At 41.3% G+C, this 25957-nt stretch overlaps 1 protein-coding gene and 1 non-coding gene across 8 annotated transcripts in view; both read left to right on the top strand.

The window, feature by feature from the left end:
* The first annotated feature begins 120 nt into the window (after positions 1–120).
* rab41 (RAB41, member RAS oncogene family) overlaps positions 121–25957 on the top strand; it is a 36654-nt gene continuing 10817 nt past the window's right edge. The window contains exons 1-7 of one of the 7 annotated variants that reach the window (XR_009811697.2): positions 121–360; positions 5301–5359; positions 11554–11607; positions 14313–14418; positions 17570–17681; positions 24555–24686; positions 24821–24999. Coding sequence is in view for 4 of the 7 variants with exons in the window: in XM_061930609.2 (XP_061786593.1) it covers positions 282–360; positions 5301–5359; positions 11554–11607; positions 14313–14418; positions 17570–17681; positions 24906–24999 (504 nt within the window). In the remaining 3 variants the exon portion in view is untranslated. Of the gene's footprint in view, positions 361–5300; positions 5360–11553; positions 11608–14312; positions 14419–15668; positions 15775–17569; positions 17682–24554; positions 24687–24820; positions 25000–25957 lie in introns of all 7 variants that reach the window. The other 6 variants (XR_009811696.2, XR_009811698.2, XM_061930609.2 and 3 more) reach the window with 6 other exon arrangements.
* Positions 18278–18351, top strand: trnae-uuc (transfer RNA glutamic acid (anticodon UUC)). Its single transcript has one exon. It is a non-coding gene; the product is annotated as a tRNA-Glu (tRNA).

The following is a 25957-nucleotide window of genomic DNA, read 5'->3' as shown; positions in this document are numbered from 1 at the left end:
CTTACTATGCTACTGTATTATAATGTTGGTGGTACTTGGTAAGTCAAGTGTTATTATGAGGTGATACTTGGTGAAAAAAAGCTGCTTATTCTCAACTAAAGCCGCACGGTTGCGCTGTTTCTCTTCCGTACGATTCAAGAGGAAGAAGAAAAAAGGAAAAGCCGAGGCAGGCTGGCGAGGGATGAGGACGACCCACTGCTGCTCTCCTCTCTCCCGTCCAGACACACACCACTTACCCCAGTCGGCCAGCGAGTTAGCTGCTTCCGTTTGTTTTGGACAACATGTCAACCACAACCGGCGGCGGGGAGTTTGGCAACCCTCTACGGAAGTTTAAGCTCGTCTTCCTGGGCGAGCAGAGCGGTAAGTCTGGACGCTTGTTTATTGCAGCCTTGATGAAAGTGGCTGTGGTGTTGAGGGAGGACGTTAGCATCGGCTAGCTCGTCGTTAGCTTGTGGCTAACTAGCTCGTCGTTAGCTTGTGGCTAACTAGCTCGTCGGGTTAGCTTGTGGCTAACTAGCTCGTCGGATTAGCTTGTGGCTAACTAGCTCGTCGTTAGCTTGTGGCTAACTGGCTCGTCGTTAGCTTGTGGCTAACTGGCTCGTCGTTAGCTTGTGGCTAACTGGCTCGTCGTTAGCTTGTGGCTAACTAGCTCGTCGGGTTAGCAATGGCTAACTAGCTCGTCGGGTTAGCTTGCGGGGTAAAGTCACCTACAGAAAACAAAAAGGCACCTATCGTGCGGAGTAGTCGTTTAACCCTTTAAAATGTCATGGGTTAAAAAAAAGACAACATGTATCAAATGTTGAGTTTAAATAACTCCCAGTTGAATTGTGATGACGTCATCGCTAGCTATCGAAGCTAACAACTCACCTTTCACTTCCGTCATTTTTACCACACATTATAAAGTTCAGCGGTAAAATGTTACTTAACTGCAAAATGAAAAAGAGGATGTGGCTTGTTGTTTTTTTAAATTCATTTTCACTCCGACATTAATGAGTGTGTAAGCTTGGCTAACGCAGCTAGCACTTTTAGCTAAGCTAACTGAAACCGCACTGATGAAGTAGGCTTTAAAATGCAGCCGTTTTTTCGCAGTCAAAATGTGACTTTAAAGTTAGCCTAGTGCGACATAATACGGTGTCATTGAACGTCAAATACCTGCGGCCGCATCCCGCTGAGCCACGTCGGCCGGAGGAGGTGAGGACCAGCCGGCCTGCCTTCCACTAAGCTGTAGAAATCAAAATATGTAAGTGACGTGATAAGATTTTTGACATCGTTTTAAGCTTCTATCATCAAACTATGTGGCTAAAGAAAAACTTTGGCAACATTTATCTGTTTTTTTTTTTTTCTTGTATTTTTCAACATTTTTGGTGGCTCCACCCATATTGCCAGCTCAGCGTGTGGGTTCGCCCGTCCACATTACATCAGTGTTTTTCAACCACTGTGCCCCGGCACACTAGTGCAGTGTTTTTCAACCTTTTTTTTAACCAATGCACATTTTTTTTCATTGAAAAAATACGAAGGCACACCACCAGCAGAAATCATTAAAAAAATGACACTCGATATTGACAATGAAAAGTCGTCGTCGCAATTGTTGGATATGAATTTTAAACCATAACCAAGCATGCATCACTATAGCTCATGTCTCAAAGTAGGTGTACTATCACGACCTGTCACATCACGCCGTTGGCGGCTTTTACTGTTTTGTTGGTATTTTCGTGTTTTCCTTAGAGCGCTGTTCCCCGCACCTGCTTTGTTTTAGCAATAAAGACTATTTAAGCTGTTGCTATCCTTCTTTGTGGGGACATTGTTGATTGTCATGTCATGTACGGATGTACTTTGTGGACACAGTCTCTGCTCCACACGCTGTAAGTCTTTGCTGTCATCCAGTATTCTGTTTTTCTTTACATTGTAGCCAAATCTACTCAGTGGCCTTGTGGTTAGAGTATCAGCCCTGAGATCGGTAGGTTGTGAGTTCCAACCCTGGCTGAGTCATACCAAAGACTATAAAAATGGGACCCATTACCTCCCTGCTTAGCACTCAGCATCAAGGGTTGGAATTGGTGGTTAAATCACCAAAGATTATTCCCGGGCGCGGCCACCGCTGCTGCTGACTGCTCCCCTCACCTCCCAGGGGGTGATCAAGGGTGATGGGTCAAATGCAGAGAATAATTTTGCCACACCTAGTGTGTGTGTGTGTGACAATCATTGGTACTTTGACTTTAACTTAGTTCAGTTGTAGTTTCGTTCTGCATAGCATTCCCTATGCGTCAATGCCTTTTTTAGGGGCACTCACCTTTTTTTTATTTTTGGTTTAAGCATTAGATACCTTTTTACCTGCACGCTGCCTCCCGCTGTCGTCTGCATATTGTGATCACGACAAACCATGTTCCCGAAATCTATAAAGCTATTAGCTACCGGCTGCCACATACTGATATGGAAGAGAATAACACAGTTACTAGGGCTGCGAATCTTTGGGTGTCCCACGATTCGATTCAATATCGATTCTTGGGGTCACGATTTGATTCTAAATCGATTATTTTCGATTCAACGCGATTCTCGATTCAAAAACGATATTTTCCCGATTCTAAACGATTCTCTATTTATTCAATACATATGATTTCAGCAGGATCTACCAGTCTGCTGACATGCAAGCAGAGTAGTAGATTTTTGTAAAAAGCTTTTATAATTGTAAAGGACAATGTTTTATCAACTGATCCAGTGGGGTGAGTTTTTCCTTGCCCTTATGTGGGCTCTGTACCGAGGATGTCGTTGTGGCTTGTGCAGCCCTTTGAGACACTTGTGATTTAGGGCTATATAAATAAACATTGATTGATTGATTGCAATAATTTGTTTTAACTATTAAATGAACCAAAAATATGCCTTATTTTATCTTTGTGAAAATATTGGACACAGTGTGTTGTCAAGCTTATGAGATGTGATGCAAGTGTAAGCCACTGTGACACTATTGTTCTGTTTGTTTGTTTTTATATATAAATGTCTAATGATAATGTAAATGAGGGATTTTAAATCACTGCTATGTTGAAATTGTAACTGATATTGATACTGTTGTTGATAATATTCATTTTTGTTTCACTACTTTTGGTTTGTTCTGTGTCGTGTTTGTGTCTCTTCTCAATTGCTCTGTTTATTGCAGTTCTGAGTGTTGCTGGGTCGGGTTTGGTTTTGGAATTGGATTGCATTGTTATGGTATTGCTGTGTATTGTTTTGTTGGATTGATTAATTAAAAAAAAAAAATAATTATAAATAAATAAATAAACGATTTATTAAAAATGAGAATCGATTCTGAATCGCACAACGTGAAAATCGCGATTCGAATCGATTTTTTCCCACACCCCTAACGGTTACTCTGCCGAGCTCTAAAGAGCACCGACACTCAACAACGGCACATTATTTGCGGATTATAATTACCGGTTTGCAAAAAATATTTTTAACCTAAATAGGTGAAATGACCTAATCTCCCACAGCACACCAAACAGTATCTCACGGTACACTAGTGTGCCGTCAGATATTGTCTGGTGTGCCGTGGAATAAACAGAAATTGTGCATCTTCACCTAATTGGTCCAAAAAATATTATTTGCAAATCAATAATTATAATCTGCAAATAATGTGCCATTGTCTAGTGTCTGTGCTGCATAGAGCTCGGCAGGGTAACCACGTAATATTCCATATCAGTAGGTGGCAGCAGGTAGTTCATGGCTTCGTAGAAGTCGGAACGCGTCAAGGATGGTTTGTCGTAATCCCAATATGCAGAGCACAGCGGGAGACAGTGTGCATGTAAAAAGGCAAGTTACGCTTAAACCAAAAATGAACAAAAAGCAAGTCCCGCTAGGAACTGAAGCATAGGGATGGCTATGCAAAACGAAAGTAAAACTGAACTGGCTACAAAGTAAACAAAAACAGAATGCTGGACGACAGCAAAGACTTGCAGTGTGTCCGTACATGACATGACAATCAACAATGTCCCCACAAAGAAGGATAGCGTCCGCACAATTGAAATAGTCTTGTTTGCCAATACAAAGCAGGTCAGGCAATAGCACTCAAAGGAAGGCGTGAAACTGCTACAGGAAAACACCAACAAAACAGGAAGAGCCACCAAAATAACAGCGCAAGACAGGAACTAAAGCACTACACACAGGAAAACAACAACAAACTCAAAAAAAGACAACCTGGTGGAGTTTAATTTAACGTTTCTGCTGGTGGTGTGCCTCCGTATTTTTTCAATGGAAGAAAATGTGCCTTGGTTTAAAAAAGGTTGAAAAACACTGTCATACATAACATCAGCCTTTTTAAAATGCTCATCTGCTGGCACTCACTGATGGTGACATGTACCGTATTTTCCAGACCATAGGGTACACCGGATTATAAAACGCACTGCCAATGAATGGTCTATTTTCGATCTTTTTACATATATACGGCGCACCGGATTATAGTCAGTAAGTACATTTTTATTTATAAAGCGCTTTTCACAGATAAAATTACAAAGCGCTGTACAAAACATAGGTAAAGTAAAACAACAATTCAATTTAAAACAACAGGGGCAACGTCATAAAAAGGATACAAAGTGGATTAAAAATTATAGTTAAAAGGTGCATTGACTAAAAGCTTTACTAAACAGAGAAGTTTTCAAATGTTTCTTAAAAGTTTCAACACAGTCAAGATCACGAAGGGACTGGTGCAAATTGTTCCAGAGTCTGGGAGCTATAGCCTGGAATGCCAGGTCTCCACAGGTTATAAAACAAGTTTTCGGGATCTTTAGAAGACCCTGGCCTGAAGACCGGAGGATGTCCTACCTTATTATACACACACCATAATAATACTCCTATGTTGAAGCACAGTACAATCCATCAAGCCCTGCGGCTTCATAGCTTACCAAAGTCCTACTAAAACATTTTGATGGATTGTTGAGCGCCGTGTGTAATGTTCTATATTTTCAATGGAACATATAAAATGTTGGTGTTTACTTGAGTCATATTGCAGTCTACATGTATCTCTTGTGTGTGACTGCCATCATATTGCAGCCTACATGTATATCTTATGTGTGACTGCTATCTACTGGTCACACTTATCATTTCACCACGTACCAAATAAAATAGCTTTGAGGTCGGTAAGCAAAAACAGAATTATTCCGTACATTAGGCGCAGTGGGTTATAAGGCGCACTGTCGCGTTTTGAGGAAAAAAGAGGCTTTATAGTCTGGAAAATATGGTATGTATCTATTGTATTGTTCACTGCAAGCTGGCTGTTATAAGCAGATCTCCCATGTTTGTTTTGTATTTTACAGTTGGGAAGACCTCGCTCATCACCAGGTTCATGTATGACAGCTTTGACAACACTTACCAGGTAAAAACAACACGACATGACAGTGGAACCTCAAATATCGGACACAATCACTTTTGGGATGCCTTGTTTGGATTTGAAAGCCATTTTTACCCAACAATTAAAGTGGCTCATATCAGGCTCATAAGCCCCATTTACACTGCAAACCAAATCGGATTAGATTTTTTTTTTGCCGGTCTGAACGCTCCAAAGTGCTTACCGTATTTTTCGGAGTATAAGTCGCTCCGGAGTATAAGTCGCACCGGCCGAAAATGTATACCGTATTTTCCGCACCATAAGGCGCCCTGGGTTAAAAGCCGCGCCTTCAATGAACGGCATATTTCAAAACTTTGTCCACCTATAAGCCGCCCGGTGTTGTAAGCCGCATCTAACTGCGCTAAAGGAATGTCAAAAAAACAGTCAGATAGGTCAGTCAAACTTTAATAATATATTAAAAACCAGCCTTCTAACAACTCTGTTCACTCCCAAAATGTACGCAAATGTGCAATCACAAACATACGTATATCAACATGGACAGAGCTGCGTGAAAAAAGCCACCCGGCCTCTTCGCGTAAACTTAAACTTACCTTAACCACTTGCTCATCTTTTCTTCATCCATCCCTTCGAGTTAGCTTTTATGATGACGCCGGCTGGAAAGGTCTCTTTTGGCAAGGTCTTCCTTTTGAATATCACCATGGGTGGAAGTTTCTGGCCATTAGCATGGCAAGCTAGAACCACAGTGAAGGATGACTTCTCATTCCCTGTGGTGCGAATATTCACCGTACGTGCTCCCGTTGTATCCACAGTGCGGTTCACAGGAATATCAGTTGCTGTGAAATAGTAATCCGTGTGCGGATGGAGAGATTGCGTCTTTTCATGAACCGGATCCCTGACGCTTAGTAGGAGCCATTTTGTGGTCTTTACAGATGTAAACACACAAAGGAAATGAAACGTACGGTATATCCGCGCGCTTTTTCTTCTTCTACGCGGGCGGGTGGTTGCTTACAGTAGAAGAAGAAGCGCTTCCTGTTCTATGGGGGCGGGTGCTTACCTTGGCGGTTGCTTGGTAGAAGAAGAAGCGCTTCCTGTTCTACCGGGAAAAAAAGATGGCGGCTGTTTACCGAAGTTGCGAGATCGAAAACTTTATGAAAATGAATCGTAATATTAATCCATATATAAAGCGCACCGGGTTAAAAGCCGCACTGTCAGCTTTTGAGTAAATTTGTGGTTTTTAGGTGCGGCTAATTGTGCGGAAAATACGGTAATAAAGAAGGAAAAAAATATATAAGTCGCACTGGAGTATAAGTTGCATTTTTTTGGGAAATTTATTTGATAAAACCCAACACCAAGAGTAGACATTTGAAAGGCAATTTAAAATAAATAAAGAATAGTGAACAACAGGCTGAATAAGTGTACGTTATATGAGGCATAAATAACCAACTGAGAACGTGCCTGGTATGTTAACGTAAGAGTCATTCAAATAACTATAACATATAGAACATGCTATACGTTTACCAAACAATCTGTCACTCCTAATCGCTAAATATCATGACGTCTTATACGTCTAGTCTCTTACGTGAATGAGCTAAATAATATTATTTGATATTTTACGGTAATGTGTTAATTTCACACCATAAGTCGCTCCTGAGTATAAGTCGCTCCATCGGCCAAACTATAAAAAAAACTGCGACTTATTGTCCGAAAAATACGGTAAAATATTTCTGCACCAGATTTAGGCCACATCAGGAGGTAGTCCAAATCCAACTGGAATCTGGACACATGAGGACTTAAATTATGACCAATGTATGATCCTGTAACTACCGTATTTTCCGCACTATAAGCCGCCCCGGGTTATTAGCCGCACCTTCAATGAATGGCATATTTCAAACTTTGTCCACCTATAAGCCGCCCCGGACTATAAGCCGCGCCTACGCTGCGCTAAAGGGAATGTCAAAAAAACAGTCAGATAGGTCAGTCAAACTTTAATAATATATTAAAAACCAGCGTTCTAACAACTCTGTCCCAAAATGTACGCAAATGTGCAATCACAAACATAGTAAAATTCAAAATAGTGCAGAGCAATAGCAACATAATGTTGCTCGAACGTTAATGTCACAACACACAAAATAAACATAGCGCTCACTTTCTGAAGTTATTCTTCATTCGTAAATCCTTCGAATTCTTCGTCTTCGGTGTCCGAATTGAAAAGTTGGGCAAATGTGGGATCCAAAATGGCCGGTTCCGTCTCGTCGAAGTCATCGGAGTCAGTGTCACTGTTGTCCAGCAGTTCTGTGAATCCTGCCTTCCGGAAAGCTCGGACCACAGTTGTGACCGAAATATCTGCCCAGGCATTTACGATCCACTGGCAGATGTTGGCGTATGTCGTCCGGCGCTGTCTGCCTGTCTTAGTGAAGGTGTGTTCGCCTTCGGTCATCCATTGTTCCCACGCCGTTCGCAGTCGTGATTTGAATGCCCTGTTGACACCAATATCCAGCGGCTGGAGGTCTTTTGTCAATCCACCCGGAATGACGGCGAGTATTGAATTAAGCGCGTAAGCGTGTCTCTTAATGTGATGTTATGAGCTAGCAAATATAACAACTACACTACCCAGCATGCAACGATAGTGACGAGCATGCGCGGTAGCCCTGAGAAGCGTTGTTGTATGTGCTGGCAGTTAGAATGTGGTTATGAGCACGCTGTGAGTAAACGTTGAGAACTCAGTTAACACGCCTCGTCTGCATTATTTATAATTAGACAGACAACACACTTAATAGGAGCCATTTTGGGGTCTTTACATAAACACACAAATGGAAATGAAACGTCACATATCCCAGCATGCACCGCGCGCTTCTTCGTCATCCACTGTTCCCACGCAGTTAGCAGTCTAGCTTCGAATGCCCTGTTGACACCAATATCTAGCGGCTGGAGGTCTTTTGTCAATCCACCCGGAATGACGGCGAGTATTGAATTAAGCGCGTAAGCGTGTCTCTTAATGTGATGTTATGAGCTAGCAAATATAACAACTACACTACCCAGCATGCAACGATAGTGACGAGCATGCGCGGTAGCCCTGAGAAGCGTTGTTGTATGCTGGCAGTTAGAATGTGGTTATGAGCACGCTGTGAGTAAACGTTGAGAACTCAGTTAACACGCCTCGTCTGCATTATTTATAATTAGACAGACAACACACTTAATAGGAGCCATTTTGGGGTCTTTACATAAACACACAAATGGAAATGAAACGTCACATATCCCAGCATGCACCGCGCGCTTCTTCTACGGGGAAAAAAGATGGCGGCTGTTTACCGTAGTTGCGAGACCTAAACTTTATGAAAATTAATATTAATATTAACCCATATGTAAGGCGCACCGGATTATAAGGCGCACTGTCAGCTTTTGAGAAAATGTGTGGTTTTTAGGTGCGCCTTATAGTGCGGAAAATACGGTACTTGGTATTGGATCGATACCTAAATGTGTGGTATCATCCAAAACTAATGTAAAGTATCAAACAACAGAAGAATAAGTGATTATTACATTTTAACAGAAGTGGAGATAGAACATGTTGAAACAGAAAAAAAGCATATATTAACAGTAAATGAACAAATAGATTAATAATTCATTTTCTACCACCTTTATAATGTAGACAATAATAGGTAGATAAATGACACAATATGTTACTGCATACGTCAGCAGACTAATTAGGAGCCTTTGTTTGTTTACTTACTACTAAAAGACAAGTTGTCTAGTATGTTCACTATTTTATTCAAGGGCAAAATTGCAATAATAAACATATGTTAAATTTACTCTTTTGTTAAAATAAAACCAATATTACCATTTTTTGTGGTCCCCTAAATTTAAAAAAGTATCGAAATACATTTACCAAAATATTGGTATCGGGACAACCCTACAACATTGTTGTATAAATATCTCTGCAATACCTCCACAGTTTGATTTCAAATTTTTTGGGACTCATGCAGATCCCAAATACACAACAGCAAATTTCCATGGGGAAGAAAAGTTTGCATTAAAGAGCCCTTTTTAAGTATATCAAACACAAAATGCATCCAAAATACCATCTTCACTCATTCTCAAATTCCTGTCCTGCTATTATTATGTACTGTACAAATGTATACATGAGGTATTAAAATGTTTCATACTTTTTTCAAAGTACATTTCTGTCAAAAAGTATATATCTTCTTGTACGGCCCAAAAACTGCGTGTAAGAACCTAGTTAGTTTGCCCGCGTATCATTGCGTGGAACTGAGCGCCCAAACAAAGAACCCCACACGTTGGTGACTCTTTGCTTTGTAAAGCTGAATACAACTGCAAAATAAGCCATAATAGGGCTAAAGAAAGTTGTGACTGCCAGCATTTTGATAAAGAAGGGGAAAAACAACATTAACTTCAAGAAAGAGCGTCCGGAATGGATTGATTTGATTTCAATTTTTTTTTTATGGAGGAAAATTGCTACGGTTTTGTAAGATTCGGCCTTCAATGGCCCTTTTGGAACAAAAAACAGGGTACCACTGTATACTCCCTGATTAGTTAGGATTTCTGTTGGTTAACTGTTATACTGACCTGGCAACCAAGGAAGATGATGATTTAGCAGAAAACGGTTTACATTTTGGGGATTTTACATTCAAATTTTAAAGGGGAACTGCACTTTTTTTTTTTTTGCCTGTCGGTCACGATCCTTATGAGTGACAAAAACAAATTTTTTTGTTCAGTTTTTTTTCGTAGTTTGTAATATTCGGCTTGTTCTAGGTGGCTAGCAATGGTGCTAATGGGAGCAAGTAATGCTGGCTCTAAATCACTCAAAAATGTATCCAACAACCGGCAACAATACTTCATTTACGTTCTCTCTCTCTCTCTCTCTCTTTCTCTTTCTCTTTCTCTTTCTCTTTCTCTTTCTCTCTTTCTCTCTGTCTCTCTCTCTCTTTCTACATATATATATATATATATACACACACTTGTAGTGTGTGTGTGTATATATATATATATATATATATATATATACACACACTTGTAGTGTGTGTGTTGTACATATTGTTATGAATGTGTCAGTTACTATGTTACAATTCTTGCAGTGTACATACACCGTTGATGGAGAATTTTGAAGTTAGAGTGCTTTGAAGGCTACAATGGTGTCTCCCATTAGCCGTATTTTGCAAGCGTTTATTTATTTATTTATAGAATCCTAAAAAGAAAGACGTGTGTTCTTGATTGTGAACAATAGACAAAATTCCCGAAAATGTAGTTCCCCTTTAAATGTGCTTATTTCCCGGGTCAATTGTTTAACCCTTTTCACACAGAGAGCTTAGCGTATCAGAGCCATAGATCCCAGATTTACTAAACCCAATCAAATGGGATATTGCCATAAAGTCCTTGTTCACACAATTATGCACTTATTTTTGTTAATGGCGGGGCATTCATTGTTAAAGGTGCATTACCGCCACCTACTGTATTGGAGTGTGAACCAGAGTTACTTCCTTTCTCCCTCCCACATACATACATATATTCCCTCCCATACTAAATTCTATTCCATAAACTCGCCTCTTCTAGAAACTTCACAAAAAATGTTCTGTGTTGCTGTTTAGTACCCATTTGAAAGTAACCTCCTTCTGTCATTTAGTTTTCTCCTTTAGTACCCATTTGAAAGTAATCTTCTTCTGTCATTTCTCCTTTGTCTCCTGACTCTACTTCATTGCGACGGTCACATAATGCTGTTGTGTGTTTGTTAATAAGGTGCAATGTCTCATTCAGTCTGTGTTCTAATCGAATGCGTGATATGATTCCTTCCTCCTTGGTGCTCCTCCTTACAGTTCTTCCCACTCCTACTGTGTTCTGTTGCATATAAGTGTCTTACCTGTTGTAAATACTGCCTCAAAATGCCAATCATCTTCTGTGTTGTGCGTCTTTGATGCAGAACGGTGACATAGAAAAAGATAGCTTTTAACTGCATGTTAAAGGTTTTTTTGTTAGAGTAATGCTTTGGATAAGATTCTAACAAGGGCGGTGTGAGTCTCTTTAGAGACAACAAGTCTGCTGTCTTGTATCCATGGAGCTGAATTGCAGTCGCAAAGGGCTGCTTATTGCATCTGCAACAATGATGAATTAAGCTTTTAGATTTATGTAAACAGCTTTTATGTAAATAACACCCACTGTGATGCTTATAATAGTTGCAATTATGTTTTTAACGCAGTCTTGGTGTTTTGCAGGCAACAATTGGTATCGACTTCTTGTCAAAAACCATGTACCTAGAAGATCGCACGGTAAGCCTCCTTTTGTGAATATGGAAGAAACCTTATTAGAATGCTTAAAGCATGCATTATGTAGCAGCCATCATCTTTTCACATTCACACCACCCTATAGTACAGACCTGGGCAAATTAAGGTCCGGGGACCACATGCGGCCCGTAAAGCTTTTCAATCTGGCCCGCCAGACATTCCCCAAATAATTTTTTTTAGATCTTTAAGATGGAAAGTGTAGCTGCCATTATGATGTACAGTGATGTTTGCAAATGACCGTAAGTCTTGAAATATACAAAGTATTTCAATGGCTGGAATCTGTGCTTTTGCATGATATACTAGTTACTATGGTAATCTAATTAGTTACTATGGTAATCCAAGTCGCAGCCGGTCAGACGAGGCACCAAGCAGTGTGGGTGGGGAGCATTTCCACATAGTGTTTCCAGAGCCTGAAATGCGGGTGTCAGGGACAGAAACGGAAGGAGATTTTTACAACAAAGTTCTAAAGCTTAGTGATATATCAGATTGTAGGTGGGGTTTTTTTTACCCTTCATATTAGCTGTTTGTTGCATTTCGCCCGATTGTAAAATATGTGGCTGGAGAGGGGGTGTGACGTTCATATGTTGTCAATATTCAGTGTTTTATCGTTCATAGTTAATATTCTTAATCACACATTCTTTATTTTCATGTACATTCTGGGTGTCTCATTCAGTAAAAACATTTTAAAATTCCATTCTGTTTAAAGGGGAACATTATCACAATTTCAGAATGGTTAAAACCATTAAAAATCAGTTCCCAGTGGCTTATTATATTTTTCGAAGTTTTTTTCAAAATGTTACCCATCACGCAATATCCCTAAAAAAAGCTTCAAAGTGCCTGATTTTAACCATCGTTATAAACACCCGTCCATTTTCCTGTGACGTCACATAGTGAAGCCAACACAAACAAACATGGCGGAAAGAACAGCAAGCTATAGCGACATTAGCTCGGATTCAGACTCGGATTTCAGCGGCTTAAGCGATTGAACAGATTATGCATGTATTGAAACGGATGGTTGTAGTGTGGAGGCAGGTAGCGAAAACGAAATTGAAGAAGAAACTGAAGCTATTGCGCCATATCGGTTTGAACCGTATGCAAGCGAAACCGACGAAAACGACACGACAGCCAGCGACACGGGAGAAAGCGAGGACGAATTCGGCGATCGCTTTCTAACCAACGATTGGTATGTGTTTGTTTGGCATTAAAGGAAACTAACAACTATGAACTAGGTTTACAGCATATGAAATACATTTGGCAACAACATTCACTTTGAGAGTGCAGACAGCCCAATTTTCATCAATTAATATATTCTGTAGACATACCCTCATGTCAGCAGGCCAGGGAAGCTAGGGTTGATATCCTTCTCTTGACGGTGTGAGCCAAGACATCCAGGGGGATTAGCTCGCTCGTCTGCGGGAACAAACTGCCGCCATTGTTTGCCGTGCTACCGAGGTCCTTTGTCCCTGAATTGCTCACACACTCCGGCAGATTCAATGGGGTCTGGCGGCAGATTTCTTTGACTTTATCGTTGGAAATGCTGCATCTGCTTTGAGTGTCGCAGGATATCCACACATTCTTGCCATCTCTGTCGTAGCATAGCTTTTGTCGGTAAAGTGTGCGGAACAAACGTCCAATTTCTTGCCACTTTCGCATCTTTGGGCCACTGGTGCAACTTGAATTTGTCCCTGTTCGTGTTGTTGCACCCTCCGACAACACACCGACGAGGCATGATGTCTCCAAGGTACGGAAAACAGTCGAAAAAACGGAAAATAACAGAGCTGATTTGACTCGGTGTTTGAGAAAATGGCGGATTGCTTCCCGTTGTGACGTCATCGCTCCGAAAGCGAATATTAGAAAGGCGTTTAATTCGCCAAAATTCACCCATTTAGAGTTCGGAAATCGATTGAAAAAATATATGGTCTTTTTTCTGCAACATCAAGGTATATATTGACGCTTACATAGGTCTGGTGATAATGTTCCCCTTTAAGGTGGTCTGTCATAACGTTTTTAGCATTCAATCAAACATTGTGAGGTTTTGTATTATCCATCCATCCATCCATCCATTTTCTACCGCTTATTCCCTTTGGGGTCGCGGGGGGCGCTGGAGCCTATCTCAGCTACAATCGGGCTACACCCTGGACAAGTCGCCACCTCATCGCAGGGCCAACACAGATAGACAGACAACATTCACACTCACATCCACACACTAGGGCCAATTTAGTGTTGCCAATCAACTTATCCCCAGGTGCATGTCTTTGGAAGTGGGAGGAAGCCGGAGTACCCGGAGGGAACCCACGCAGTCACAGGGAGAACATGCAAACTCCACACAGAAAGATCCCGAGCCCGGGATTGAACCCAAGACTACTCAGGACCTTCGTATTGTGAGGCAGATGCACTAACCCCTCTCCCACCGTGAAGCAGGTTTTGTATTAGTGTTCCTAAAAATAGATATATCGGCCCCTGGACACATTTTTTTCTCTAAATTTGGCCCCCCGAGTCAAAATAATTGCCCAGGCCTGCTATAGTATAATTATTCATTTTGTCACACATGATCATATTTTCAGTTCATTTCTTTTGTTATTCCATCCCATTCCCTGTCTGGGTCATGCAATCCCACCTGTTTACCTCCCCGCCCCCCCATCACACACACGCGCGTGTGTGTGTGTCCGTGACTCACGGCCGGCCAAAAGATTCGGCTGCAGCTCTGGGACACGGCGGGACAGGAGCGTTTCCGCAGCCTCATCCCGAGCTACATCCGAGACTCTGCCGCTGCAGTGGTGGTTTATGACATAGCCAGTAGGTATCACGGCCTCCCTCCCGTCCTTTGCTTGTACACTACTATGTGCAAGGGCATTCAAAATGAGCATTTACTAGTGTGGAGACCCCACTGGACGCCTGCATGTCTGCATCCATCACTGCCCAGGGGGTGTCCACACGTCTTACGTCAGGGGTGTCAAACTGTTTTTTATTGAGGGCCACGTTGCAGATTTGGCTGCCACTTGTAACATTAATAAAAGAAACATACGGATTAGCCCCATGATATTGTCACACCAATACCTATGCATTTGATTAGTACATGTATATTTTACCTAGAAAAAATCTGTAGATTTTGCGGTCCAAAAAATGGCAGAATTTCACCAAAAAATGTACAGTAAAATGGTCACACTCTATTTTACTGTAAAATTCTGGTGATTGAGCTGCCAGTTTGTTTTTTTGTTTTTTTTTCTTACGGTAGGATTCTGAAGACCGAGCTGTCTTTAAAAAAAAAAAAAGGTTCATGTTTACAGTGTACAATTTGATGGATAACTTGCTTTGAAATCATAAGGCTAGGTAGATATTTAGATTACATTAGATAGTACTTTGTTGATCCCAGAGGAGAAATTAGATTTACGTATGTTTTTACCAGAGATGTCCGATAATATTGGACTGCCGATATTATCGGCCGATAAATGTTTTAAAATGTAATATCGGAAATTATTGGTATTGGTTTTAAAAAAGTAAAATGTATGACTTTTTAAAACGCCGCTGTATGGAGTGGTACACGGACGTAGTGAGAAGTACAGAGCGCCAATAAACCTTAAAGGCACTGCCTTTGCGTGCCGGCCCAATCACATAATATCTACGGCTTTTCACGCACACAATGAATGCAAAGCATGCATATTATTTCCAGGCTTTCACAGGCCATTCAAAATAATGTGGCAGGCCAGATCTGGCCCCCGGGCCTAGAGTTTGACACCTTTGTCTTACATGCTCTTTATTAATAGGTTGTTTATAAGAAGCGGATGCAATGAATCACTGACATCTTGCAGAAATCCTCTGAACAGGATATGACTAAATGGTGATTCAGCAGGCCCCCCCTTATTTCTTCTCTTGCTCACCTCCACTTTATCACCTGAATTATTTTTCCCCATTCCTGCATTCAAACAAAAACATCTGCATTACCCCTTGGCTTGTCGCAGGTTCTATTCCTATCTCCACTTTTTTTTTTCATTCTGCTCTTCCCCTCTTTTTTTTATCTCCTTCCTCTCCCCGTTCCAACCCCGCAGGTCCGACTCCAGCTTTGGGACACTGCTGGACAGGAGCGCTTTCGTAGCCTAATCCCCAGCTACATCCGCGACTCTACCATTGCTGTGGTTGTGTATGACATCACCAGTGAGTCTGGGTTGTTGGCTAACATTCTCTTTCCTGACAGGCCACAACATTAGGTACATTATTGCGATCCAATGAAAAAGATGTATTCTGCCGCAGTAACACTGTATTAATTTAATAATAAATATATCTGTCAATAAAGGCATTTTCTCATATTGGATCTCACTTGGGCGTGCCGGTGTACTTGATGTTGAGGCGGGTAAGCATGTTGTTGCTCACAATTATAAACCCCAAAAGCTGTGAAGTTGTCACGTTGTATAAATGGTAAATAAAAACAGAATACAATGATTTGCAAATCCTTTTCAACTTATATTCAATTGAATAGACTGCAAAGACCAGATATTTAATGTCCGAACTGGAAAACGTTATTTTTTGCAAATGTTAGCTCATTTGTAATTTGATGTCTGCAACATGTTTCAAAAAAGCTGGCACAAGTGGCAAAAAAGACTGAGAAAGTTGAGGAATGCTCATCCAACACTTATTTGGAACATCCCACAGGTGAACAGACTAATTGGGAACAGGTGGGTGCCATGATTGGGTATAAAAGCAGCTTCCATGAAATGCTCAGTCATTCACAAACAAGGATGGGGCGAGGGTCACCACTTTGTCAACAAATGCGTGAGCAAATTGTCCAACAGTTTTAAGAACAACATTTCTCAACCAGCTATTGCAAGGAATTTTGGGACCATCTACGGTCCGTAATATCATCAAAAGGTTCAGAGAATCTGGAGAAATCACTGCACGTAACATTGAATGCCCGTGACCTTCGATCCCTCAGGCGGTACTGCATCAAAAACCGACATCAGGGTGTAAAGGATATCACAAATGGGCTCAGTAACACTTAAGAAAACCACTGTCAGTAACTACAGTTGGTCGCTACATCTGTAAGTGCAAGTTAAAACTCTACTATGCAAAGCGAAAGCCATTTATCAACAACACCCAGAAACGCCGCCGGCTTCGATGGGTCCGAGCTCATCTAAGATAGACTGATGCAAAGTGGAAAAGTGTTCTGTGGTCTGACGAGTTCACATTTCAAATTGTTTTTGGAAACTGTGAACGTCGTGTCCTCCGCAACAAAGAGTAAAAGAACCATCCGGACTGTTATAGGCGCAAAGTGTAAAAGCCAGCATCTGTGATGGTATGGGGGTGTATTAGTGCCCAAGGCATGGGTAACTTACACATCTGTGAAGGCACCATTAATGCTTAAAGGTACATACAGGTTTTGGAGCAACATATGTTGCCATCCAAGCAACGTTATCATGGACGCCCCTGCTTATTTCAGCAAGACAATGCCAAGCCACGTGTTACAACAGCGTGGCTTCATAGTAAAAGAGTGCGGGTACTAGACTGGCCTGCCTGTAGTCCAGACCTGTCTCCCATTGAAAATGTGTGATGCAATATGAAGCCTAAAATACCACAAGTTGCCCCTGTGACAACTTTTTTGCATTGTGTTGCTGCCATTAAATTCTAAGTTAATGATTATTTGCAAAAAAAAAAAAAAGTTTCTCAGTGTGAACATTAAATATCTTGTCTTTGCAGTCTATTCAATTGAATATAAGTTGAAAAGGATTTGCAAATCATTGTATTCTGTTTTTATTTACCATTTACACAACGTGCCAACTTCACTGCTTTTGGGTTTTGTAGAAAAAACTATCTTTATTTCCCACCCCGCTGTACTCTCGCTTACGAAGACGTCATAGAAGTCGCTCTGACCTTGATGACATTTTAACTAGCTTCTAAACACATACGGAAGCTCGTGAGCGAGTCGATGATTGTTGGCGTTTTCTTTCATCCACAGATCTAAACTCCTTCCAACAAACCTCAAAGTGGATCGATGACGTGCGAACGGAGCGAGGAAGCGACGTCATTATCATGCTAGTTGGAAACAAAACGGACCTGGCGGATAAAAGGTACCGTAAACACTTTTGATGTACTAGTTAGATTTAAGCACTGATTACTCATAAGTACAAAGTGAAATATATAATGGGACCTTGGGTGGCGCTAGTTGACAGCTTTCAAACTGTCATCCTCATAATTATTTTATTAGCAGGACAGGCAATTCTTGTAAGCAACATTTCAACAAGGCACCACCTGTGCATATTATTTTTTAATATTCACACTTGTCATGGAAGTATTAAGAAAAAACATTGAAAAACGTTCAAATAATAAAACAGTCATGAACGCGGTTAATTGGTAGCGGACATGACCGCAATCAACACATTTCTGCAAAGTAGGATTATTAGTATATTTTCATAGAGCACAACAAAAAACGTTTACTAGCTTCTTATTAGAACCCTCACCATAAAATAACACCCATTTGAAGTACTACCCCAACTTATAAGCTTACCAGCTCACTGGTTCTGTGTCGGAGCTCTTAACTCAAAACACTTATATCTCAAATCAACATCTCCTATTGAAATTTCCAACTGAATTTAATTGGTACTTCTTCTCCTTCTCCCAAAACGGCACCATTTAAATTGTAACATTCAAAAAGAAAAGGTGATAGTCTCGGTTATGGTCTAGCGGTTAGGATTCCTGGTTTTCACCCAGGCGGCCCGGGTTCGACTCCCGGTATGGGAACTTCCTTACCTACTCAGTGGCCTAGTGGTTAGAGTGTCCGCCCTGAGATCGGTAGGTTGTGGGTTCAAACCCCGGCCGAGTCATACCAAAGACTATAAAAATGGGACCCATTACCTCCCTGCTTGGCACTCAGTATCAAGGGTTGGAATTGGGGGTTAAATCACCAAAAATGATTCCCGGGCGCGGCCACCGCTGCTGCCCACTGCTCCCCTCACCTCCCAGGGGGTGATCAAGGGTGATGGGTTAAATGCAGAGAATCATTTCGCCACACCTAGTGTGTGTGTGACAATCATTGGTACTTTAACTTTTAACTTTAAGAGCCATGCCAAATGTCCGATGCTACGTTAACCGAGGCTGAAGTGCCACGCCAAATGTCCGATGCTACGTTGTTGTCAAAGTCTCACCAAAGTGGAGATGTTATTGACGAGGCAGGAGTTGAAGATAAAGTCCAGCAAAAAAATGTTGGTCAACTTGAGATTGTCGTGTCGAAGATACGGCGGCTGCAAGATTAGTGTTGTTGTTTAGTAGTGTTCACTCTTAACTGTCCGACCCTGCTATCTGATGTAATATAATAATAATAAGACAAATACTGCACACACAGGGCCCAATTCACTAAGATCCAAACACCACCTGGTAATCAGTGTGTGCAAACAATAAAATAGCGTGTACTATTCGTGGGTGTGTTGCATGCCATATAGTAACAATATGCAACTGAAAAGTGGTGCAGACCGCCTTATTTAAATGATGATTTTACCACACATTTACTGCACATTCATGTTATCATGCTCCTACCCTTTGCTGTCTTCACACAAGCAGGCGACATCGACCCCCTTATATGGGCATTTTTTTTTCTTAACCACTGAAGGTGCATGAGAGGGAGACTGCACTTACTCACACAAAAATGCGCACTTATAGACCAGGGGTGTCGACACTTTTTCTGCAAGCGAGCTACTTTTCAATTGACCAAGTGGAGGGGATCTCCCTCATTCATATATATATATATATATTACATTGATTTATTTAAGAGAGAGGTTTTTGTCAACAAATTAAAGGTGATAAATGATAATACAAGCACGTTTAACATTCCTTTCTTTCATGAAGACAATAATATAAGTTGATTGTGATGTCTTGCATTGATTGGAATCAGACAGTAGTGATGACAACATCCACATTTTCAAATGGAGGAGAAAAAAAGTCCTCCTTTCTGTCCAATACCACATGAAAGTGGTTGCTTTTTGCCATCTTATTTGTCCAGCTTCCATACTCCTTTTTATACACTTTACAAGAAATACATTGGCGGCAAACTCCGTCGCTTGCTAGCTTGTGCGCGCCAGCTTTCTGAGACTCTTATTTTGTTAGCACAGGCAGGCTAAATCAGGGCTTTTATTGTGAAGACAGGAACTATGCAGTCGGTCTTTAGAGTTTTGACGGCAGGTACGGTGCGAGAGTCTGTTGAAATAAAAAAAAACGTTTCTCGCCTTCCTGTCGGTCATTTTTTCTTAATAATGATCTGGCAGCAGCATCTCACAAGACGCTCGGGTGCCGTGAATGTCAATCAAGTGACAATAGTGACGTCTTGGTGAAGTTTGATGATCGCTCATTTTAGCTGGATTTTTTTTTAATGCCTGGCTGGCGATCGACTGACACACCCTCCGCCATCGACGTAATGGGCACCCATGTTGTAGACGATGTGTCTAATATTTTTAATTTCTACCGTCCAAAATGTTGACCCACACACGTAGGATTAGATTCTCGATACTGTAGCTGTGTGTGGAACTGTCAGTTTGCACATCCTTCTGACACGTGCTAAATAGTGCTTGCAAAATGGGTGTTGATAAATCACATTGCGCCTGCTAAATAATTATATTTGCATCTTCCCCTCTCAGTATTGTCAGATGATCAGCATATACTTTGCATATTAATGAAGGCAGACACAAAAATGATTGCACACCTTATTCTGCTCACTGAACAGACACAGTCCACTTTGCACACGTTTGCTAGATCAACTTTGTGTGTGCTATCATGTGTTTTAGTACATTTTTGTGTTTTAGTAAATCAGGCCCATAATACATAAATAAAGCTTAATTCAACACTTATTTAGGCCCAAAGGATGTAGAATATATTTAAAAAAAATAAAAATAAACAGTTGCTTTATTTGAAAGGCAACGTAGCGAGGGACGACGACTAATGAAAGACAATTCAAAAGGTGATGTTTCCTGTGCATATTCCTCTGCTCCTTGTTTTTGGAAGCCAGAGAAGAGGCAAAACCATGCTCTCAAACTAGGGCTGGGAGATATATCGAGGTTGTAAGATATATCGATACATTTTTAAACACGATATGAATTAAGAAAATATCGTAATATCGATATCATTTCTTTCACGTTAAAATGACCAAACACCACTTATTTGTTGTGTTCCTTGTTCTCCCCCGCTTCTCACTCTCTCGGCTACTAAACCCCTCCCCTTCCTCCTTCCAAGACATGCTTGCACTTACAAGAACATCCATGATTGGTTGGTTGTTTACTATGATGAGTCACAATTGGTTGAGATTAGCGCAAAACATTAGGGACAGGCCAATCAGAGGCAAGATAGGGCGGGTCATGGAACAGTAAGGGAAATCACAACAGACATCCCAAATTACGACCAGAGAGTCGGAGAAGAGAAGAGGGAATATTCAAGCGGGCCATTTATATATTAAAAAAACTAGTGGAAGATGGCAGAGGGATTCTCTTCTTTAGATGTTTCTTTTAGCAATGTAGACAACGTCCATGAAACCCACAATGCGTCCACTTGGCCCCATTTGGACAAATGTATGCGTCTGGATTAGAGATGTCCGATAAAATCTTTAAAATGTAATATGGGAAATTATCGGTATCGGTTTCAAAAAGTAAAATTAATGACTTTTTAAAACGCCGCTGTACGGAGCAGTACATATTCGGTAAAACACGGACGTAGGGCATACTTGCCAACCCTCCCGATTTTCCCGGGAGACTCCTGAACATCAGTGCCCCTCCCGAAAATCTCCCGGGGCAACCATTCTCCCGAATTTCTCCCGATTTCCACCCGCACAACAATATTGGGGGCGTGCCTTAAAGGCACTGTCTTTAGCGTCCTCTACAACCTGTCGTCACATCCGCTTTTCCTCCATACAAACAGCGTCACATAATATATGCGGCTTTTACACACACACACAAGTGAATGCAATGCATACTTGGTCAACAGCCATACAGGTCACACTGAGGGTGGCCGTATAAACAACTTTAACACTGTTACAAACATGCGCCACACTGTGAACCCACACCAAACAAGAATGACACACATTTCGGGAGAACATCCGCACCGTAACACAACATAAACACAACAGAACAAATACCCAGAACCCCTTGCAGCACTAACTCTTCCGGGACACTACAATATACCCCCATCTCTTGAATTCGGAGGTCTCAAGGTTGGCAAGTATGCTCTAGTACAGGGGTCGGCAACCTTTACCAGTCAAAGAGCCATTTTGACCAGTTTCACAAATTAAAGATAACAATGGGAGCCACAAAAAAAAATTTAAATTTAAAACGAAATAACACTGCATAAAAAGTATTTTTTTGCTTTGTGCTATGTATAAACCAGGGGTCTCAGACACGCTGCCCATACCTTAATATGGAATTTGAATGCTGGTGCGGCATGCGGGTTTTATATGAATGGCGCTTGTCAGCGGCATGCAGGTTTTATATGAATGCCGCTTGTCAGCGTCATGCGTGCCGTGATGGTACAGCATATACCGGTAGCACCCACTACAACCAGCGTGCATGATCAACTACACGTTATATGGGGCTTCCGCTTGCTCATGGAGGTGACAGCAAGGCATACTTGGTCAACAACCACACGGGTTACACTGACGGTGGCGGTATAAAAAAATTAAAAAAACTTTAACACTCTTACAAATAATGCGCCACACTGTGAACCCACACCAAACAAGAATGACAAACACATTTCGGGAGAACATCTGCATCGTAACACAACATAAACACAACAGGACAAATACCCAGAATCCCATGCAGCCCTAACTCTTCCGGGCTACATTATATACCCCCGCTACCAAACCCCGCCCACCTCAACCTACGCACGGGGGGGGGGGGGTTTGATGTGTGAGGGAGCAGGGTTGGGGTGGGGGCGGGGTTTGGTGGTAGCAGGGGTGTATAATGTAGCCCGGAAGAGTCAGGGCTGCATGGGATTCTGGGTATTTGTTCTGTTGTGTTTATGTTGTGTTAAGGTGCAGATGTTCTCCCGAAATGTGTTTGTCATTCTTGTTTGGTTTTGGTTCAAAGTGTGGCGCATTATTAGTAGAGTGTTAAAGTTGTTTTATATGGTCACCGTCAGTGTAACCTGTGTGGCTGTTGACCAAGTATGCATTGCTGTCAGATACTTGTGCAAGCGGAAGACGCGTACTGCATAACAAGGGGTTGGACTGGCACGCTGTTAATGCAGCTTGTAGAGGGGGCCAAATGCTGTACCATCATGGCACTCCCTTATTATAACTGTAAGGGTGAAAATCGGAGCATATTAATCCCGGGAGTTTTCTGCGAGAGGCATTGAAATCCGGAAGTCTCCCGGGAAAATCGGGGGGTCGGCAAGTAAGCTGCCGAGCCGCATCAGAGTGATCAAAGAGCTGCATGTGGCTCCGGAGCTGCGGGTTGCCGACCCCTGCTCTAGTATACTCTGAACCTGAAGTTGTGCCTTCATTGTTAATGTAGCTGTTGTTTCGAGGCATGTTTAAAAAAAATGTTTTAATAATGCACTTTGTGAAAGTCAAAGTATAGTATTTCCCATAGTTGTAGTGGGTATCAGGATTATCTCAGGGAGAGCATGTCCCAAATTCCAAGCTGTTTTGAGGCAAAAATGCAATTTGTGACTTCAATAATAAATATAGCAGTGCCATGTTGGCACTTTTTTCCATAACTTGAGTTGAAGTTGTTCTCTTATTTTGGAAAACCTCGTTTTTGATTGATTGATTGAAACTTAGATTGAAAAGTAGATTGCACAGTACAGTACATATTCCGTACAATTGACCACTAAATGGTAACACCCGAATAAGTTTTTCAACTTGTTTAAGTCGGGGTCCACGTTAATCAATTCATGGTAAAGTTGCATTGTTTAATGCATCCAGCGGGGCATCACAAGAAAATTAGGCATAATAATGTGTTAATTCCACGACTGTATATATCTGTATCGGTTGATATCGGAATGGGTAATTAAGGTTGGACAATATCGGATATTGGCAAAAAAGCCATTATCGGACATCTCTAGTCTGGATAAAACATTCATTTGACTTGTTTACAATGTAAGACCAAATCTAAACTGTTCCTCAGTTGCCAAGCCGGGCATTATTCGCACAACAAATGCTGCCAAAAATGTATGGCGAAGTGAGGAAGAACCTAGCCGCACAATGAAGTCAAGTCACTTACTTGGCGCTGACCAGAACCGTACGTGTGTGGCAGTCCATTACATCGTCCACTGGGAATTAAAAAGTGCCTGCCTGCAAATGTATTTTTTATCTGAGTTTGATACATGTTGTATTATTTGCACAGCTATGTTATTTTATTTATGTTATGTAATTTTGTGCTACTTAAACACTTTATACCCATCTTGACTAACTGGTTAATAAATGTGTCACTGACTGTTTACAGGACAGTTGTCATTCACTTCAATGTCAGTGAATCTCGCTCAAAAATGAATATCTTTATATGTATACTTCACCAGAAAATATATTGAGATATATATATCGGATATCGATATTAAGTAAAAATATATCGAGATATACTTTTTTTTGTAAATATCGCCCAGCCCTATCTCAAACCATATGCAATTTAAGAGGTGGATCACAAATCTAGAAACAGGTTGTAATGTTGTGTGAAAGCTCTGCCAAAGCCCGGAGTCCCACGTGTTCTCCTTAAAGTGCACCTCATTCATCTTTGTTTGTCTTTATATTTTTGCCACTTTCAAAAATAGCCGATTCAATGCTTTCATATTGTTTTCCTTTGCCTCAGATTTTCTTCTGTTCCGTTTTTTCCTCATTTTGATTTGATTTCATTTCTGTGTGTGTCCTGTTTGCATGTGTGCTGTGTTTCTGGATTTTCCACCGTGTCTCCTCCCGCCAACCCTCCCACTCCTTACCCCACCCCGCCCACCACACCTTCCCGGGACCGTGGCAGGCAAGTCTCTGTTGAGGCGGCAGAGAGGAAAGCCCGTGAGCTCAATGTGATGTACATAGAGACCAGCGCCAAGGCTGGCTATAACGTCAAACAGGTTGGTGTCCACCGCCAGGCGGCCATGTTGTCCTTCAGGTCAGGGAGTGTGACTTGTAGACTCCCTCTATAAATACTATAAGTTATGTTACTGCAGCCTCTCTACCTTTTTCTTCCTCCCTTTTTTTTGTCTGTTTTAACCGAACTAACCTCTTCTCTTTCACCCCCAAAAGACTCAAGCAAGCTTTCTCTCTTCTCTATCTTTTCCTGTCCTCTTTGCAATGTTTCTCTATGTCCATGTCGCCTCCACGCGAGCAGACAGATCACCACGGAGGAGGGCGAGCAGAGAGCTAAGGAACTGAATGTCATGTTCATTGAAACCAGCGCAAAGACTGGCTACAATGTCAAACAGGTATCACTATGTCTAAACTTCCTCTTTTTACCCTCTTTTTCACCTCTTACTTGTCTGCTGGTACACACAACTCTTCATGTATCACCCTCTAACAGGTTCTCACTACTTCACTTCATTTGTTGATATCACAGAAGAAGCAACTCACACTTTTTTTCCTGCTTTTTCCCGTTATATATGATTCAGTGTAGTATTCACAGGACTATTTCAGAAATGTTTCAGGTTGACACGAGGGCTGTACGGTATACCGGTACGAGTATAGTATAGCGGTACTAATGAATAAAAATGGTACTATACTCTAGGGAGGTCCCGATCCAGGTTTTTGCACTTCCGATCCGATACCGATATTGTTTTTGCACTTCCGATCCGATACCGATACTGGCCGATACTGGCCTATCCGAGCATGTATTAAAGTTTAAAGTTATTTAGCCTACTTAGTTGTCAGAATCATGTTGAAAAGGGTTTTAGTACTCTTGATAACAACTGGCCAGCTGAATTAGGGGAGTTTGAATAATACACAATGGTTGGTAACAAGAAACTGACCTGTTTATTCAAGGATAAACACAAAATAGACAAAATTATACATGACAAACAGAAATGGCATCATTAAACTAGAAGGCTGGGCGGTATGGCCTTTTTTTAATATTGCGATATTTTAAGGCCATATTGCGATACACGATATATATCTTGATATTTTGCCTTAGCCTTGAATGAACACTTGATGCATATAATCACAGCAGTATGATGATTCTATGTGTCTACATTAAAACATTCTTGTTCATACTGCATTAATATATACTAATTTTAAACTTTCATGCAGAGAAGGAAATCACAACTAAGAAAATCACTAAATTTTTCATACGGTGTTGATGTGGAAATGTTTATCTCGGCATTTTGATGGTGTGGACGTGTGGCACCGAATGGAGATAAGCGTCTCGACAGACGTTACAATATTTGAACA

Source organism: Nerophis lumbriciformis, linkage group LG36 (genome assembly GCF_033978685.3).
Source record: "Nerophis lumbriciformis linkage group LG36, RoL_Nlum_v2.1, whole genome shotgun sequence".
In the NCBI taxonomy this organism is placed as follows: Eukaryota; Metazoa; Chordata; class Actinopteri; order Syngnathiformes; family Syngnathidae; genus Nerophis; species Nerophis lumbriciformis.
This window is presented reverse-complemented; position numbering and strand designations above follow the sequence as displayed.